At 33.5% G+C, this 19,481-nt stretch overlaps 1 protein-coding gene and 1 long non-coding RNA gene across 2 annotated transcripts; both read left to right on the forward strand.

Moving 5' to 3' along the window:
* The first annotated feature begins 1,641 nt into the window (after positions 1 to 1,641).
* On the forward strand, positions 1,642 to 8,489 carry LOC140962321 (kinesin-like protein NACK2). Its single transcript, XM_073421184.1, has 15 exons — positions 1,642 to 1,882; positions 2,438 to 2,706; positions 2,836 to 2,925; positions 3,008 to 3,108; positions 3,205 to 3,318; positions 3,392 to 3,473; positions 3,668 to 3,735; positions 4,055 to 4,114; positions 4,196 to 4,320; positions 4,702 to 4,900; positions 5,443 to 5,580; positions 5,941 to 6,030; positions 6,366 to 7,244; positions 7,601 to 7,911; positions 8,056 to 8,489. Exons 2-15 carry the CDS (start codon positions 2,469 to 2,471, stop codon positions 8,384 to 8,386), a joined length of 2,826 nt encoding a protein of 941 aa, XP_073277285.1. The 5' UTR covers positions 1,642 to 1,882; positions 2,438 to 2,468; the 3' UTR covers positions 8,387 to 8,489.
* Positions 8,490 to 11,063: 2,574 nt separating this feature from the next.
* Positions 11,064 to 12,399, forward strand: LOC140963584 (uncharacterized). The gene is made up of 4 exons (XR_012172711.1): positions 11,064 to 11,280; positions 11,361 to 11,383; positions 11,617 to 11,673; positions 12,107 to 12,399. It is a non-coding gene; the product is annotated as an uncharacterized lncRNA (long non-coding RNA).
* The last annotated feature ends 7,082 nt before the right edge of the window (positions 12,400 to 19,481 follow it).

Below are 19,481 nucleotides of genomic sequence, written 5' to 3' on the forward strand. Positions count from 1 at the left end.
TCTGCTGACAATCATACACTGTAGCTTTTATGAAATGCAACATTCCCACTATAAGTTGCAGTCTGCTTATGTACAAATTGTCGCTTGATAGCTACGTTCTTTAATTGATGACGTATCAAGCTGATTTATCAATTGACTCTTTATAGCTGATATGATTAACTGATTGCTGTGTAACTGATCTGTCTCAACTGATCGTCCAGTTGACCACACAGCTTCAGTTAGCTTTGAAGAGTTCAGTTGCCTTTAATAATTGGCACATTAATCTTCAGTTCGACAACTATCAGTTACACATCTTCAGTTCAATTATCTTCAGTTGTCTTGATCAATTCTTCAATCTTTTCACACTTAATTTGTCAAACTCCGAAATTATAATTCCAACAACTTTAGATTAGGGGAAACTAGTCATACCACGTGAGATGGGTTACGTAGTGTTAGGGCGAGCTGGCTCTTTGCTCGATCAAGGTAATGGGTGAGACGTTGTATATCATTTTGAAACAAGTTCTTAATCTCCATGAGTTCTTGTTTCTCTTGTTTTCCTCTAGCGAGTTGAGCCTTTAGGTTGCAATCTCTCGTGTTTTGTTTTCAATGGTAAGTTGACGGATGCGAAGGGTGGCTTGAACACGAGTACGAGGGGTGGTCATTTCCAATACATATCGAATGAAAAAGGGATCAAAGTTACATTATCAGATAAGCAAGCTATTTGGATCGAACATAGTGGAATTTTACAAAAGTGGGAAGTTTAGCAATTTTTGCATAGATTGAAAGCACTTATATGAGATTGAATTTCGAGATTCTAGGAGAAAGTATAAGTCATCCAATTATGGCAATAACTTGAATTTGAATATTTAAACAAACAGAGATGAGTATGATGTATCAGAATGATTTGGATAGAAAGGCGGACATTTGCCAAAATTTGACTTCGCCAAATTTTGTCTATCAAACTCCCAACCGGATTATGAACCCGGCGGCTCTGATACCACTTAAATGTCACGCCCCGAGACCGAGACGTCGGTGACATCCGGCATTATTAATCCTTCCTTCCATTCTTCTCCAGTCCCAGAACTGCTCCTGTTCCAACTCTTCCGTTCCTCATTCAAAATCATATCAACAAAGAAAAATTGATCTGGGGAAATAAATTTAATACGGAAATTATATTTCCCTTCAAGAAACAACAAGGAAAAATGTTTGAATGGATGGCCATATGAAATACACTAAAAATAAATAACACAAGTTTTACAGAGATTTCAATTAAAAAAAATCTATTAGACACTATTAATACATCAGATTTTATCACTAAATAGCCATGTTATTTTGCATTATATATATAATTTGATATTATGTTCTCCTATTTGACTATCGTTGATTTGTCACTCACATAATAATATACAATTTTGATATAATTCATCACTTTCAATAGATGAGTGTCACCTAAACAATGTGTACAAGAGTCAGCATGATTAGTGGACAACATATATGTCCACTAAAAACCAAACAGCCTACAAGGTCGTGGGCTTTCCTAATAACTAATTGGGCTTAAAAATAAACTTGGGTTGACTTTTACAATTAAGCCCAGCAGGCCCACATTTCAAATTACTCTTCAGGTGAAACGGCAACATTTAATCCCACTAAAAACTAGCCGTTTTCGATTCGTCTTCCCAAATTTAAAAAAGAAGAAAAAGGAAAGAAATACAGAAACTCCTCTCATTTCAGGAGCTCTTTCGAAGGAATTTTCCTGAAAATCAACGAATTCTCGTGCTTGTTTAAAATTGGAAAGGAATGTAAAGTACACAGAAACTGATTTTGTTGAACATTGTTCCAGAATCTTGGCAAACAACGGTCAATCTTGCAGGTGATTTCAAGAAGTTCGGGGTTTTTTTTGAAGGTAAGTGCATGATTAATTTCTGAAAAATTAAGTGTATTATTCAAAAATTTCATCTATTTTTATTTCTTTGTAGTTTAGAGATTTATTGTTCTGCTTCATGTATTTATCTGCTTCAGAAGAACCATTTGGTATATTGTGAGTGTTATATTTTTTTCTGTTAATTTGATGTTCTGGCTTAGAGGCAGTTCGATTATTGTGATTTTCCTGATGATTATCTTCTATCGAAAAAACTGTAATCTCATTTTTGGCGCACTTCTTTGAATTTTAACTCTTTGCGCCCCAGTATTTATTATTTATGATCACGGATATGAGGTATCTGCTATGTAGTGAATCTTAACCAACTGGTTAATTTTGTATTTGTTGTCAAGATATTTAATTGATTTATTTGTTGGAAAAACAAGGACGGCAATATGGATTTCAAATGGGTTCTGTTGAATTTTTTTTCCTGCTCCATCAGTAAAAAGATGAATTTCCCTGCCCACGAAAATATACGCTTGCAAGTGAATTTTGCGACAAGTACCTGGTTATTTTATAATAATTTTTATTTTTCTTTAGAGATTAATTTTGGTAGGAGAGCTTCGGTTTGATGAAGATGACATTAGGATCATCAGTGACACCGTCATCCAAGATCAGGAGGATGCCACTATGCACCCCTGGCAGTACAAAAGTCAGGGTGGAGAATATTTTAGTGACCGTTCGAATGCGGCCATTGAGTTCAAAAGAACAAGCCTCTTATGACCTCATTGCATGGGACATTACTGATGAAAATACCATTGCTTCAAAGAATCTATACCACGAGCGGCATGCTGGATCATACACATTTGGTAGATGAACTATATTTTACATAATTTTAAGGAAACGCTTGCTACATTTGTTCTAATCATAAACTTGTGGATGAACTGCTAATCCATATCACTTCTTAACAACTTAAAGTAAATGTTCGTGTTTTCCAGATAAAGTTTTTGATCCTGCTTGCCCTACCTGGAAAGTTTATGAAGAAGGTGCTAAGGATGTTGCTTTGTCTGCTCTTAGTGGAATTAATGGTAAAAGACTAATGGTGAATTGTGACTGTATGTCTATAAATTTTGTTGCCTTTCCATTAGTTGTTTTACAATGTTTGTGCAGCGACAATCTTTGCATACGGGCAGACTTGTAGTGGAAAGACTTTCACCATGAGGGGTGTGATGGAACATGCTGTCAAAGACATTTATGAACACATCAAATTTGTAAGATATATTAGTTTGAAAATTTATGTATTTATATAATTTGAGAATCTTGTTTTAATCAATCTATGTGGTCTTACCCTTTATTGTCTTTGACAGACTCCAGAGAGGGATTTTGTGCTCAAGTTTTCTGCTTTAGAAATATATAATGAAACTGTGGTAGATCTTTTGAACAGAGAGTCTGGATCACTTCGCCTGTTGGATGATCCCGAGGTGAAAACACCAATATTAAGTTATTCATTTGATCTCTCTTATTTTGTGTCTGAAATGTTTCTCATATGTGCAGAGAGGAACCTTTATAGATAAGTTGATTGAGGAGGTCGTGAAAGATGCTCAACATCTGAGGTATCTAATAAGCATTTGTGAAGGTAATACATAAATTAATTTTCTTTCCTCGTTTTTTTTTTTTTGAAAAAAGAGGAGGATTTAAATTTCGAAGTGCATATTTTGTACTCCAAACAAATTTATTCCCCAATTTTTTGCGTCTTCGAGAAATTGTAATGTTTTATTACGTCAAAATTATACCCAGGATAAATCATCTGACAGTCGCTTGTTCTCGCAGCTCAAAGGCAGGTTGGTGAAACTGCTCTAAATGATAAAAGCTCGAGGTCACATCAGATAATTAGGATGGTAAGCTTCAGCTACTTCAATCACATGATTCTGAGTAAATGACACTGACCCATACGCATGTAATTCTTTCCTTAATGAAATATACTTGATCTTCATCTCATATACCAGAGAATAGATCCTTATCCATCCACTTTACACTTTGAACTCCCGGGACATGCTTTCCATCATGTTGCATCCATGTTTCCAGTCACTTATAGTTCCCAATGTCCTTTTTGGTTTTTTCTTTATGTACTTAGTTTAGCAAAGCATCATCGCCTCGTTCAAATATGTGTAGCATATTTGACACATGAATGCCTTGTTTTCCACCTTCATTTTTCAGACCATCGAGAGTAGTCTCAGAGAAGACTCAGAGAGTGTGAAATCTTTTTCTGCCAGTTTGGTTAGTATTGTTTTATCTCTCTTGAGATCTTTGTCTCATTGATAACTGCTTGTTCAGTATTAAATTCAATAACAATTACAGAATCTTGTGGATCTAGCTGGTAGTGAACGTGCTGCTCAAACAAATACAGATGGTGCAAGGCTGAAAGAAGGAAGTCATATCAACAGAAGCCTGTTGACATTGACAACTGTCATCAGAAAGCTAAGGTTTGGATATTATATGAAAACAAACAGCAAAAATATGATGTGTGATACTGAAGTTCAAACATGTTCAGTAAAAAAACTTGCCAACTAAGTACCTTATATTGTTAAACTTGTATTTATGTTCATCAATGGGACAACAATTTTGTTACTCCACTATGTATATTTTATAAATACGCAACAATGCAGTGGGGAATTCAAACTAGTCACCTCTTCATTAAGGGGAGAATCCGTTCAAGACTGAGACAGAGGCTCTTGGCACTCTGTTGCTTACTTATTAACTCTCATTAATTTTGCGCTCAAAAAGCCTTGGCAATTAATTTGTAGAGGTTCAATAAAAAGACAAACTAACCTGATGATATTCCTATTTTGTATGCTTATTTGCAGTGGTGGAAAGAAAAGTAACCACATTCCTTACCGAGATTCTAAACTCACGAGGATATTGCAGACTTCACTAGGTGGAAACGCCAGAACAGCAATAATTTGCACAATGAGCCCTGCTTTGAGCCATGTAGAGCAATCAAGAAACACACTTTTATTTGCTACAAGTGCAAAGGAAGTAACAAATACTGCCCGAGTAAACATGGTAAGAAAAAATTCTCATCTCATATAACATTTTTTTTCTATGTATCTCATGCGAAGTGCATTATGTTTCCACATTCAATTTTTTGTTTCTGGTGAGGTTAATATTGGAATCCATAGTTAAGCAGAACAATGTTTATCAACTGTCTCTCTCTTTGATTTTTGAACCCTTTTTCAAGTGAAAAGATGAATTAGATCATTACATTAGAATGTCGTGTGATAACTTAAAACATACTGTCAGCAGTGTTCTTTAACTTATATATAAGAGAATCTAAAACATTATTAAATATGCATAGCGTCACCATTGCAAAAAACAGTTGGAGGGTGCATAAATTGAAGTACTGATTTGCATGTACAATTTAACAATATCATCTTTTTTATTTTTAACAAAATAAGGTTTACTGATTTCCTATGCAAATGTTTAGTGTTATCACCAACTTAACAGATTGCTTATCAGATGGTGTCTTCAGTACTACAGCAATAATAACTGAAATGTGCACTTACGTGTATTGAGGTTTGGAGCTGAGAGTTATTTTATTCATCTAGGTTGTTGAAAAGAAGCAACTAGTAAAGCATTTGCAAGAAGAAGTTGCCAGACTTGAAGCAGAGGTTTTAAACCCTGAATTGTCTGATTCTTCATCCTTAAGGTCTTTGTTGAGGGAAAAGGAAAAGAAAATACTGCAGGTGGTACCCTGAAACTTTCTTTAAATAAGCTGAACTTTTTCACCAGTCAATTTTCCTGGTAATGTGCCTGGTTTTATGTGAGAGTTTCTAAAATGTGCATCCACACCATCAACTCTAGTCCCTTGGCATTCTGCCGTCAAATCTTTTAGTCTTTGGTTCTTCCATCAAATCATTTTAGTCTTTGGTTCAGGCATCAGCATTCCTTCCATTAAAAAATATTAGCTGGTTTGGGAGGTCAATTGGTCTTTTATTTGGAGAGAAAGCAAATTGAGAAGACATTAGTGGAGGGAGTTCACGTATTTCAATAGTGGATGATATTTTATCTTCCTACATATTTGGATGACAATTTTACATATACAGATGGAGAGAGAGATTCATGAGCTGAAGCGTCAGAGAGACCAGGTTCAATCTCAGCTTGAGTTGGAAAGAAGTTCACACAAAGAGCGAAAGGTATATTTATGCGTTGCTATGCTGTCTTCCCCTCATTCTAACATCAGATCTTTTTATTCCAAAATAATGTTTCATTTCATGATGTTATATACATAGATGCAAGTGTTTTAACTTATATCTTTTCAACCAAAAATAATTTTCATTTCAGGATGTTATATGCATGGATGACAAGTGTGTATTAAATAGTTTAACTTTATCTCAAGATGACGTATAATTTGTTTGCAGACATCTGGGCTGTTTCCGCTCATTTGCCTAGACATCCACATGCCCGTCTCTGTTTTGTTTTCGTCTTTAACAGGGAACACTTTTCTTTGAGCAATCTTTGTTCATTTCAGGCATCAGAGCATCAAGGGCCTTCATGTCATGTGGTTAAACGTCTTTCTTATAACGACGATGACTCGCTTTCCAGCAAAAGCAATTCAAAAGCCAAGATTAGGAAGAAAGCAAGAAAAATACCGACTTCTACAGGTGTTCTGGTTAACGAAATCAGAAATCTGGAGACGAGGCAAAGACAACTTGGCGAAGAGGCAAATCGTGCACTTGAACTACTTCACAAGGAGGTTGTTTCTCAAAAGCTTGGAGGTCAGGATGCTACTGAATCAATTGCAAAGATGCTGTCAGAAATAAAGGTTATGCATGCAGCAAGTTGCACATCAGAGGTGCAGACAAAAGATAAGGTTACATTGAGAGAAGAGATCGCTCGATTGAACTCCGAAGAAAGCGACATTTCAGTTTTAGAAAAGAAACTTGAAAAAGTTCAGAAATTTATAGAAGAACTAGTTACGCATCTTCCAAATGGTGAGGAGACTCCAGACCCAAAGACTTCTGCAAAAAAGAGAAAAGGGCTCCCTTTTACTTTAAGTAATACAGCCAACATGCCTAATATAATACGATCTCCTTGCTCAGCGAGATCTTCTACACGCAAATCAATGGAACTTGAAACTGAAAACAGAGCCCCTGAGAGGAATAGTGGTGTCCATGATGCAATCCCCAGGCAAAAGTGCATCACCCCTACTAGTGAAGAAACTTGCAGCATCTCATCAGGAGGGAAATGTTCTGCACAAAAGCATTCAAGCTCAATCAATGTGAAGAAAATGCAGAGGATGTTTAAAAAAGCAACTGAGGATAACATTCAAAGCATTAAATCTTATGTTACCGAGCTGAAAGAACGGGTAGCAAAGCTACAGTATCAGAAGCAGCTTCTTGTTTGCCAGGTGATTATTACGCCAAGATATATTCAGCTTGATTTACCTTCAATGTTTGTCTGATAAAGTTTTATGATGCAAAATATGTGAATCACAGTATGTAGAAATTCGTGGTCTACTGGTCGATTACCTTCAGGGATGCGCATGGTTGTATAGTTTGCGAGTTACTTTTAACAAAAGTTATTGACTGATGGTTCAGAATATGGTCGACGCTAATCTAGTAAAGTATTTTTATTTGTTACATACCGAGTAAGAGATGAAAGTTGCATCAAGTGCAGCTTTAGCACATTAATTTTCTTTAAGACCTTCACTTTTGATATATTTATTTGTAACCCGCTTCACCGAAAGTCATATCAATAATTTAGGTGTTGGAGTTAGAAGAGGCTAACGAGGCTTCAAGTGATGACACAGAAACATTAGTTCGACAATCATCCATTCCATGGAACGTGGTGTTTGAGGATCAAAAGAAAGAGATTATAATGTTGTGGCATGTCTGTCATGTTTCGATCATACACCGCACTCAATTTTATTTGTTATTTAGAGGAGATCCTTCTGATCAGATATATATGGAAGTCGAACTTCGACGGTTGAAATGGTTGGAGCAACATCTAGATGACCTCGGTAATGCCAGCCCCGCACTCTTAGGTGATGACCCTGCTGGCTCAGTATCATCAAGGTACTTTCCAAGACTTTTTAATAAACTAATTCTGCATTCACACATTAAACTTAAGCATATTTTAGTATTGTATGCATATCATCTCTCATGTTTCTAGTTGTATGCATATTAGCTTGTGATATTAAGATTTTTTTATCTTCGCAGCATCAAGGCTCTTAAACAAGAAAGAGAGTATCTAGCAAAGAGAGTGAGTTCAAAATTAACCGTGGAAGAAAGAGAGATCTTGTACATGAAATGGGATATTCCACCGGAAGGCAAACAGAGGAGGCGACTGCAGCTTGTTAATAAACTGTGGACCGATCCTCTCGATATGCAACATGTGAAGGAAAGTGCAGAAGTAGTGGCCAAGATTGTTGGTTTCTGCGAATCGGGCCAACCCATTTTGAGGGAAATGTTCGAGCTCAACTTTGTTCCCCTTAGTGACAAGAAGACGTGGATGGGTTGGAATTTGATATCTAATCTTTTGCATCTGTGAAAGTACATGATGATTCATGATAAGGTGTTGAACTTTGAACTTCGTTGTCTTGTAACAGAAAATTATCGAGATCGGCATGTCAGAGAAGTTTACATTGTGTGAATTACACTTGCCACCCAATATCTGTATTTTTAACTTTAAAACTTTACTAATTTTTTTTTTTATAGAACCTCAAATTTCGAAATTCACCATTAAAATAACTCAACATTTCATAAATCAAAATAATTTAACATTTAAAATCTCAAGTGCATAAAAATCCCTAAATCGTCAATTAACAAAATTCATCTCCAACCTTTAACATGATCATAATAACTTCAAAATAAAACATAAAATAATATATATCATGCATTAAAATCATATTTTTTATTCAAACCTATCATGCATTAACATCATCACCCGCAGCATTAAAATAATACATATCATGCATTAACATGATCACTTGCAGCATTCAAACCTAGTGAGTCTAATGACTCAGCACGTCCTAAACATGAGTAGCAAATAATACATATACAAACACATGCATTAAAATCATATTTTTATTCAAAATAAGCTTGTAATCATAATTAAATCATAAATCGTAAAACCGTAAAACTGTCAATCATTTATCATTTTGGATGAAGTTTGATATTTGAAATTGACTAGCCTTTATGCTCTGGTCGACTTATCAGTCTTAGCTCACCATAGCGCATGAGGACGAGCACTAGGCACCGTCGTAAAATGAAAATACGTTCGTTGGGCTCCCTCTGGGCTTTTTCCCGTAAACGAGCTCCCTCTGGGCCTTTTCTCTCACGATATTCCCAAAAATCATATATCATATCATCTTTGTCACAGTCAATTCATATCTTTCAAAACATTTTTTCTTTCCTTTTAAATCACAAAATATCATGACTTTTCAAAAATTACATTTTAATAGTAAAAATTGCACAGCTTTACCATAAATCATAAAATCTCGTATTTTCATCATAAACATCATAAAATATCATTTAATATACGTCATGACCCTTCGGGACGCTGCCAACCCTTTTCGTACTATCCAGGTGTAAAATGACCGTTTAGCCCCTAGACGTAAAATTTCTCGACTTTGAGTTTTTCTTACTTATATTGAATCTAGACCTTCCCAAATAATTATTTAATCTTAAATTTAATTTTAAATATTTTTATTTAGCTTAACTTCGAGACTTTCTATTTAATTTCTTATTTACTAATTCTTAAAGCGTTTAATTCCCGAATTAATTCAAACTTTAATATTTTAACCCCAAATTTTACACACGAACTTTTTATACCTAAAAGACCCTCGTGAACCATGAACCGACCCCCGTGGACCATGGTTCGAATCCTTTTCTTTTTCCTAGCTAATATTTCAAACCCTAGCTCCATTTTCGAGCCATCTCTCGACTTTCTTGGACCATGGTCGAGCCACCTCGAGCCATCCCCTGACCAGACCTCCTAGGGACCCTACGGAACCCACTTGGACCAGCACCTAGCCTGCAGCCCGCGCCAAAGACCGCTACGCAAGCAACAAGCCGCGGCACCCGTACCTTATGTGCTTAGGATTCTTTTGCTCGACTAGGACTCCTCCACTCAAGCCACCACCGAGCCCAAACCCTCCTGACCTTCACTAGACCATGTTCCAGACCCTGCTCGCCAGCCTAAGCCAGCGTCGAACCCTTCGCGCGCCTGCACGCATGCGCGGAAAAGTCCTCACCCTAATGGACTCCTCCTCGGCTGCTATCAAGGAGTCATAGCATGGCTAGGACTCTTCCTAATACCTAATAATGTCCAGCCCAGCCCCGACCGAGCCATGCACTGTGCCAAGCCCTTAACCATCGAGTAGCCTTTGGAAAACCCTAGGCTCTTTACCGTCCCTAGCCCTCACGATTTCCAGCCTTGTTTCCACCTTGAACCGTCCTTGTTCTATCCATAAAACGTCCGAAGTTGGTAGCCTATCCCTTGGAAGTCATAACGTTTAATAAACAAGCGTAAAATCGTCAAAACGTTTGAATTATTCGTTCTATCGTTAAACCAATCGAGCATAATTATTTTTCATGCAAAAATAATCAAACATGCATAATATAGTTTGAATGATGCGTCAAAGGAATTTAGAAACATGTCTTTGCGTTTTAGAACGCTCGAATCTACGGACGGGCGACAAAGACTCCTTATTTCTTCCCTTGAGATTTTCGAAAATATTTGTGTGTTGTGTGTGCAATGTTTCGGCTAGTTATGGGTACAAAAGACCAGTTTTTCAATTTTTATAGATTTTAATTTGCATGTTAATAGGCTTAGGTTTTGGGCCTTGGGGTTTAGGAGCAATTGTGCCTATTTATCCTAAGTGAATTAGGCCTAATAACACATATTTAATTGAAAAAGAAAAATTTATAAAAATTAGTTTTCGAAAATAATGATTTTGATCTTTTAAAAGTCCCTTGTTTGCCCAAAACCGGCTTTCCGGATAAAATCGAGCTCATCTCGTAAATTTGGACTCTACGATTTTTAGAAAAATTTAATCATATTTAATCATATTTGTGAGAGTCCAGCCCAAACAAGAAGCCCAGCCCATGTTTTTTTTTTATTATTAAGCAAATAAGATAATTAAGCAAATAAGAAAAGAAGTTTCTCTCCCCTCGTCTCCATCTTCTCGACCGAAAGCTGTTTTTTTCCTTCTTTTTCAATTTCGAAATTCTTTTCATCGATTGTGGCCGTTTCGATCATCCAAAAATTAAAGTAAATACATTTTCGGATAGCTCTCGTCGCAAGCTACGCATTGATACCTATTTTGCACAGAAATCTCACGATAATTTTCGAGCTCGTCGGAAACCATCGCTCGTTTTCACCGAAATTTGTGAGGAAACTCTCGGTTTAAGTTTCCTAGAACTTTACTTCGAAGCCTTGAGGTATTTAGGGTTTCGAAATTTTGAGTATTTTGAATAATTCGAATTCCAACAATGGATATATGTTGTATTATTGATTGTAGGTGAATTATTGAGTCGATTCGAGGTATTTATCGACTTTTTCAGAATTTAGTTTACTGAATTTCGAACTTTCAGATTTATAAATTGGGATATTTTGACTTTTGAGCTGTACATGCGCTAGTCGGACACCGTTAAGATGTCGTGATTTGAAATTATAAGTTTTGGAAATTTAGTGTGAATTTTGGAATTACTTTCGATAAATTCCTTGATTATTTAACTAAGATATGAATTGATGTGCAATAAATAATTTTGCCACAGGATTGGAGTTTTCGAGAAATATTTAAGATATTTTGTGGTAAATTAAAGTCAGTTGAGGTATGTACGAACTGTTTTCATTACGACGTCTATTATGACGTGAGATGACATTGAGTATTTTGTAATAAGTTGTAGCGTGCTTTATGTGCTACTGTGAATACGTGATTGCATTCATGCATTTATTTGAGGGCTGAGCAGGTAGCTCCCGTACCCTCGATGCTACGTGCATGGATGAGTGGCGACTTGATGTTGCGTTGCTACGTTCCTGGCACGGGTGGCCGCTGTTACTGTTGTTGATGCGATTCATTTGGACTCCGTTTGGTATCCGTTATTGGTTGTTACCTTTCACGCATTGCATTACATTGCATTGCATCGCATTTTACTTGATTTTATTTCATGTCAGTTATATTTGTCGTAATATTACTGGTTCGTCATACTGGGGCCCGACCCCTCGTTTCTTTTTATGCTGTGGTTGTTTTTGATGCCATAGCAGGTTATCCAGGAGGATTTGACGCGTCTGGTGGAGCGTCAGGTAGTGGTACCCAGTCGTCGAGTCATGGTTGAGAGTTCCCATATATATATACTATATTATGGAGTCATACATTTACAGGGGAGATGCCCCGTGTAGCTGTACTGTTATCTTTACGATGTTTTGAATTGATAGTTGTGTTATCGAGCCTTGCCGGCTCTGCATGTATTTAGTCCTGGCCAGTGCGGCTATAGGTTGTGAATTGATGTTATGACTTTATTTCGAGTATATAAATATTATTTGTGATGTTTTGTTTTTTTGGGAAGTCCTATTTACGAATAGGTCATGCCGAAATTTCTGTAGGCCCAAAATGAAAAATTTTAATCGTTTTCGCTGTTTACATTAATAAATCCTGGTTGTTTGGTAATTAAATATTAATCAGGAGCACGGGCCCGCACAATATTAATGCGCCTTAAAAATATTTATCGAAAAATATTTATTTTATCTTGGTCGTCCTCGGTCTCCTTTTCCCAACCTAGTATCGAATATTCGAGTAAAATCTAAAGTTTTCGTAACATCATGCAATTAGTCCCTTAATCATGTTGTATGCATCATGTAAGCATATAAAATCAATTAAGCAAGTTAAATATGAAATTTAAATCATTTGCATGCACGTACGTGGTTTACGTAGATTGGTTTTTGGACTTTACAAATCCTTCCCCCCTTAAATAAAATTTCGCCCTTGAAATTAAGACGTACCGAATAATTCGGGATAGCGACTCCTCATCTCTGACTCAGTCTCCCATGTGGCTTCTTCCTCCGAGTGATTCAGCCACTTGACTTTGACCATTTTTATCACCTTGTTCATCAGCTTTTTTTCTTGTCTACCCAAGATTTGAGTAGGCTTCTCCTCATATGACAGGTTTGGTGTAAGTTGCAGTGCTTCAAAGATTAGTACATGTGAAGGGTTTGACATGTATTTGCAGAGTATCGATATGTGGAAGATATTGTGGACTCCTGCGAGATTAGGTGTCAACGCCACTCAATATGCTAATGCTCTCATTCTTTCGAGTATCTCAAATGGTCCAATGAATCTTGGACTAAGTTTGCATTTCTTTCCAAATCTCATAACACCCTTCATCGGTGCTATTTTGACAATTACATGGTCACCGATTGCAAACTTTAGATCCCGTCTTCTTTGGTCCTCGTAGCTCTTTTGTCGACTCTGAGCTGTTTTCATTCTCGGATCTTGGCGACCTTTTATGTGGTGTGCTGAACTATCTCAGGTCCTAAGGTAGCCCTTTCTCCTACCTCGCCCCAATGGATAGGTGATCTACATTTCCTTCCGTAGAGTGCCTCGTATGGAGCCATTCCTATAGATGACTGATAACTGTTATTGTAAGTGAATTCCACTAGAGGTAGTTTCGATTTCGAACTCCCTTGGAAATCAATCACGCATGCTCGGAGCAGTCCCTCTAAAATTTGTATGACTCTCTCAGACTGACCATCTGTCTGAGGATGGAACACGGTACTGAATAGTAGTTTAGTCCTCAATGCTACATGTAGACTCTTCCATAACGATGAAGTGAAACGCGTGTCTCTGTCCGATACTATAGACACTGGAATTCCATGCAGTTTAACTATAAGTCGAATGTATAGCTTCGCATACTGTGTCATGGAAAAAGTCATCTTCACTGGTAGGAAGTGTGCTGATTTAGTAAGACGGTCCACTATCACCCAATAGCATTGAGTCATTTCATTGTCTTTGGCAATCCTATCACGAAATCCATAGTAATGTTCTCCCACTTCCACTCGGGAATGGGGAGTGGTCGAAGCATTCCTGCTGGTCTTTGATGCTCTGCCTTCACTTGTTGGCATGTCAAGCATTCGGATACAAAGCGCATAATGTCTCGTTTCATTCCCGACCACCAATATAGAAGTTGCAAGTCCTTGCACACCTTGGTACTTCTAGGATGGACAGAATAGGGGGTACTTTGAGATTCCGTCATAATGTCAATTCTAAGTGAATCACCACTAGGAACCCATAGTCGACCTCGATACCTAACAATGCTATCCTCGACTTAATATAACATGATGCCCTTTGATTCATCTCGTTGTCTCCATTTCTGCAGTTGCTCATCAGCAGACTGTCCAGCTCGAATTCGATCTCGTAGAGTGGAATGCACTGTCAATGTAGTGAGATTAGGGGCATCTCCTCTAGCATAAACTTCAAAATCGAAACACTGAATTTCCATTTTTAAAAGCTTCTGTACTGATAAATGTGTCAAGACTGTCCTTTTTTCTACTCAAAGCATCTGCAACTACATTAGCCTTGTCGGGATGGTAGCTAATGTCACAGTCGTAGTCCTTAACAAGCTCTAGCCACCGTCTTTGTCTCGTATTCAAATCTTTTTGGGTGAAGAAATATTTAAGACTTTTATGATCCGTAAAGATCTTGCATTTCTCACCATACAAGTAGTGCGTCCAAATTTTCAACGCAAATACGACTGATGCAAGCTCAAGATCATGCATCGGATAATTTTTTTCATGTATTTTCAATTGTCTACACGCATATACTATAACTCGATCATTTTTCATGTGAACGGCACCCAATCTAAATCATTTGCATGCATGTGATTTACGTAGGTTGGTTTTTGGACGTTACACTATCTATATCTATATATATCTATTATCTATTATCTATTATTATTATTATAAAAGTGTGAGTTTTCATTGTTTATCCAATAAATTACCCTCATGTATTGTGTTTGTTTTCTGTTATGCTTTATGTTCATCTTTTGGTATCACTATATGTTTTTCTTCAGATATTAATATGGTTATTTTGTCATTTATCTATTTAACTTTGAATTTTATTCTTTCTTTGTTTTTGGTTGGTTGGTTTAATTCCAGAGTTACATCTTGAGGTTTAATATTTGTATCGCCACTACCTTTGACAGCAACCACTAATTCGAAATAGAGGAATTAATTATATAAAATCAAATTATATAAGTCCATCTCATCTTATCTTATCTTATCATGTCTAAATACAAATAATAAAGAGTGAGAAAGATGAACACAAATCTATATAGCAAATATAAACTATAAATTAAATTTTTTAGTTGTATAGTTTCTATTTTTAATTAATGAAATTCATTTCGACTTCATAGTCCAATTATTCATGGGTATGAACTTTGATTTACCATCATGTTTCGAAACAAAATGAGATGAAAAAAATGAATAAAAGAATTAAGAAATAATTATATCTTTTATTTTTTCAAATACATCACATTTTCTCAACATTTTTATCAAATCAATGATATATATATATATATATCTATATCTATTTGAATGAAAAATAAAAACTCTGATTTGAAATCTGAAAAAAAAATTAATATAGAGAAATCATAAGAGTGATATAATTTAAAATCAGATGATAGAATTTTATCTTATCATGTCTAAATACAAATAATAAAGGTTGAAAAAGATGAACACATATCTATATAACAAATCTAAAATATAAATTACATTTTTTACTTGTATGGTTTCTATTTTTAAGAAATGAAATTCACTTCGACGTCGTAGTTCAATTATTCATGGATACAAACTTTGATTTATAATCATATTTCAAAACAAAATGAGAGGAAAAAAAGGAAGAAATGAAGATAATTAAGAATAAAAAAAATAAAAATATTTTTTAATTTTTTGAAATACACAACATTTTCTCGATATTTTCATGGAATCAATGATATTTAAAAAAACTATCAATTGACAACTCAATATTCCACTCCAACGTATAATTGCTTAATAATAATATGAATAATCATTATATATACATTTCTATTTGAATGAAAAAGAAAAATTCTGAATTGAAATATAAAAAATTTAAGCATAGAGAAATCGTAAGTGTCGCATAATTTTTTTAAATAATATCAACTTAACATAGTGATAATTTAAAATAAATTAAGCAATTTTACATATCCAATCTCGGGGGGAAATAATTTAACACATGTTATAGAAATTTTAATTGTTTGGGAAAAAATGAAGAAAAACAACACGATATCGCGTTGAGGAATCTTTATTGATTGACAAAAAAATGATTTAAATTACCTGAATCATCATATGAAGTTATAATACAATGAAAAAAACATAATTGAATATATCTACGTTATAAGAATAATAAGAAGAATAATATGCATTAGTTACATAAATAAATAAATAAATAACCATGCAAATTTTTGTCGATATCATTGTTTATTTACTAAATTACTCACATGTCTTGTGTTTGTCTTTTGGTATACTTTATGTTCATCTTTTGGTATCATTATACATTTGTATTTAAATATTAATATGGTTATTTTGTCATTTGTCTATTTAAATTTGAATTTTATTCTTTCTTTGTTTTTGGTCGGTCGGTTTAATTCCAAAGTTAGTCTTGAGGTTCAATATTTGCATCGCCACTACCTTTGACAACATCAACTAATTCGAAATAGATGAATCAATTATATAATATCATAGGATATAAATATATCTTATATTATCATGTCTAAATACAAATAATAAAGGGTGAGAAAGATGAACACACACATATTCATTGGTACGAACTTTGATTTACAATCATGTTTCAAAAGAAAACGAGATGAAAAAAAGAAAGGAATGAAGATAATTAAAAATCAAAAAATAACTATATTTTTATTTTTTCAAATACATCACATTTTCTCAATATTTTTTTATCGAATCAATAATATTAAAAATTATCAATTAGCAATTCAATATTTCATTCAATCATATAATTTTCTATTTGAATGAAAAAGAAAAAAAAACATTATTTGAAATCTAAAAAAAGTTAAAACATAGAAATACCATACGAGTCATATATAGTTTCTTTAAATAGCATCAACATAATACAATGATAATTGTAAATAAAATTAGCTATTAATCAACATCAAATCCGAAAATGTAAAAGAAACATGAAAATCAAATATGATGATTTATTGTTGAATTTAATCGAACAAATAAGCAGGTAAAAAAATTTAAAAACATGAAAAAGATATTGAATGATTCAAAAATCAAACAAGGAAAATATTGAAGAAATTAAATCATGATTGTTTGAAAAAATAGATAAACTATGAAATAACATCTGTTATTGAAAATTTTTTGAAAAAATTAAGTGTCTACATTGATTTACAAAATTATGACTAATATTCATAGTGCACTCAAACTTGTTACTCACATGCATCGCACGTGCTTTGCTACTAGTACCTATAAATATATGAGTTTGATTTATGAATTTACTTAGTTACTCTTTTCCCACCATTACTTAATTAATATTTTATTTATTTATTTAGGTGACTTTTCAATTTTTTGATTTAAGGATTGAGATTGGAAATGAGAATAACTTTATTTCATTATTTTAGTTAAATTGACGACAAATATTACAAAATACTTTAATATGATAACTTGTTTTATTTTTAATTTAATAAATTATGATATTTAATTAATGTCTTAATATATATATCAAACTTACACTTTTCTATAAGTGTACTTAAGAACATGTTAAAAAAATATCATTTTTTGATATGATATTTTTCCAATGAAAATGAACATTAAGAACATGTAGATTCTATATTTTTTTGCAAATTTTTCTAATATTTTATTTTATTTGCAGTATAATTTGATTAGTTTGATTTATTTCAACTTTATTCATAGAAATAAAAACTAATGATTAATTAAAAAGAATATAAATTACTTTCTACTTTTATATTAAATTTGTGAGATAATCCTTATAATAAATATGAATTATAATGATAATTTATTATCGTTTGTTAGAAATTAAAATTTGTACATATGATATTTTTTAACAGAGTATTACGTATTTTTTTATTTATATATGTGTTTTACTATGCATATTTATTTGAGTGATATTATTTTAAAATTTATTTAACATAAAATTATTAATCATCAATATTAATTTACAAATGATTAATTCTGATATAAAATTAACCATCTATAATATGTATTCTAAAAAAACAGAGAAATTAGGGGTTGAAAGTTAGCAAAAACACAATTAATATTTAACTTAATAAAAAGTTTAATGCTTTTATTTTAACATTATTATGATAATTTAGCTAATTAAGAAAAATTTATTTGACATGTGTACATTTTGATTTTGGTTTTGATAAAACTCATTATTCTGTTAATTTTTATTTTTATTGTTTTTCAATTGTGAATGATATTTGGATGAAAAATATCTTTGCTAATTTGAGAAAACTCACTATAAGAAATTTTACATTTGGCGACGCTGAACAACGTAGCAAAATGTAAGCAAAACATACTGCACTACGTCGCAAATTGCTTGTAGGCCAATGTCAATCGATCCTTTGGCGATGCGGAAAGTAAAACGCAACTAACGGTGTACGTATTTCGCGATGCTAAAGGCACGCGTCGCCAAAAGGTATAATCATGCACGACGACGTCCTTGCGTCGCGAAATGTATTTTTCGATTCGATTTTTCTATATTATTGTAATTATTTGGTGACGCGAAAACCTCATCACCAAAAATAGTAGACATTTGGTGACGCTCTTGGCGTTACCTATTTTTCTATTTTTTATTCATCCTCATTTGCCTACACTATAAAAGCATGGCCAAAATGTGCCATTAATGTTATTTTTGTCTATTAAATATGAATATCAAATAAAATAATTAAATATAACAAAATTTAATAGATGTACAATTTACTATTCAATAATTAAATATTTTTCAAAAAAGATAAACAAACGAATCAAATAATGCCCAAAAACAAAATTACTCAAACACTAATTAGGTAATGCTGCAAAAAAAAAAAAAAAAAAAAAAAAAAAAAAAAAAAAAAAAAAAAAAAAAAAAAAAAAAAAAAAAAAAAAAAAAAAAAAAAAAAAAAAAAAAAAAAAACTACATAGTCATCGCCGAAGGCGAGGGAAGTGATGGAGGAGATCAAGTCGAAGAGCATGTCGGTGGAGGCTGGAAGGAGAAACTAGGAATGACTTGTTGCAAGTATTGTAATAATGCATAAAATATATGTTATTATCATGCGAATTGAAAAATATTATATAAATAAGTGAATATATATGATTTATCGTCATAATGTATTTTTATCTATTGGGTTTTGATATATTTAGATTGATAAATATTTATAAACAAGATATTATTCAAATTATTTTAAACATTATCTAAATATCATGATTATTTTTTTAAATGATTAGTCACCCTTGAGTTAACTACAACAATATGGATCTCGGTCGTATACACACAAACCTTATATATATTAAATTTGAAATAAACTTGAATAAGCGAAGAGCTTTCAAATTATTGACTTACACTGATTAATACAATTAATATTATATTTTTAAAATTCATATTTGG

This window comes from Primulina huaijiensis, chromosome 17 (assembly GCF_012295235.1).
Source record: "Primulina huaijiensis isolate GDHJ02 chromosome 17, ASM1229523v2, whole genome shotgun sequence".
Classification (NCBI taxonomy): domain Eukaryota; kingdom Viridiplantae; phylum Streptophyta; class Magnoliopsida; order Lamiales; family Gesneriaceae; genus Primulina; species Primulina huaijiensis.

Excerpts from the sequence above, each read along its gene's own strand:
- LOC140962321 (XM_073421184.1), top strand. The coding sequence starts at position 2,469 with ATGAAGATGACATTAGGATCATCAGTGACACCGTCATCCAAGATCAGG. Across the intron at positions 2,926-3,007 it reads TGCTCTTAGTGGAATTAATG|CGACAATCTTTGCATACGGG; the intron begins GTAAAAGACTAA and ends ATGTTTGTGCAG. Across the intron at positions 4,901-5,442 it reads ATACTGCCCGAGTAAACATG|GTTGTTGAAAAGAAGCAACT; the intron begins GTAAGAAAAAAT and ends TTATTCATCTAG.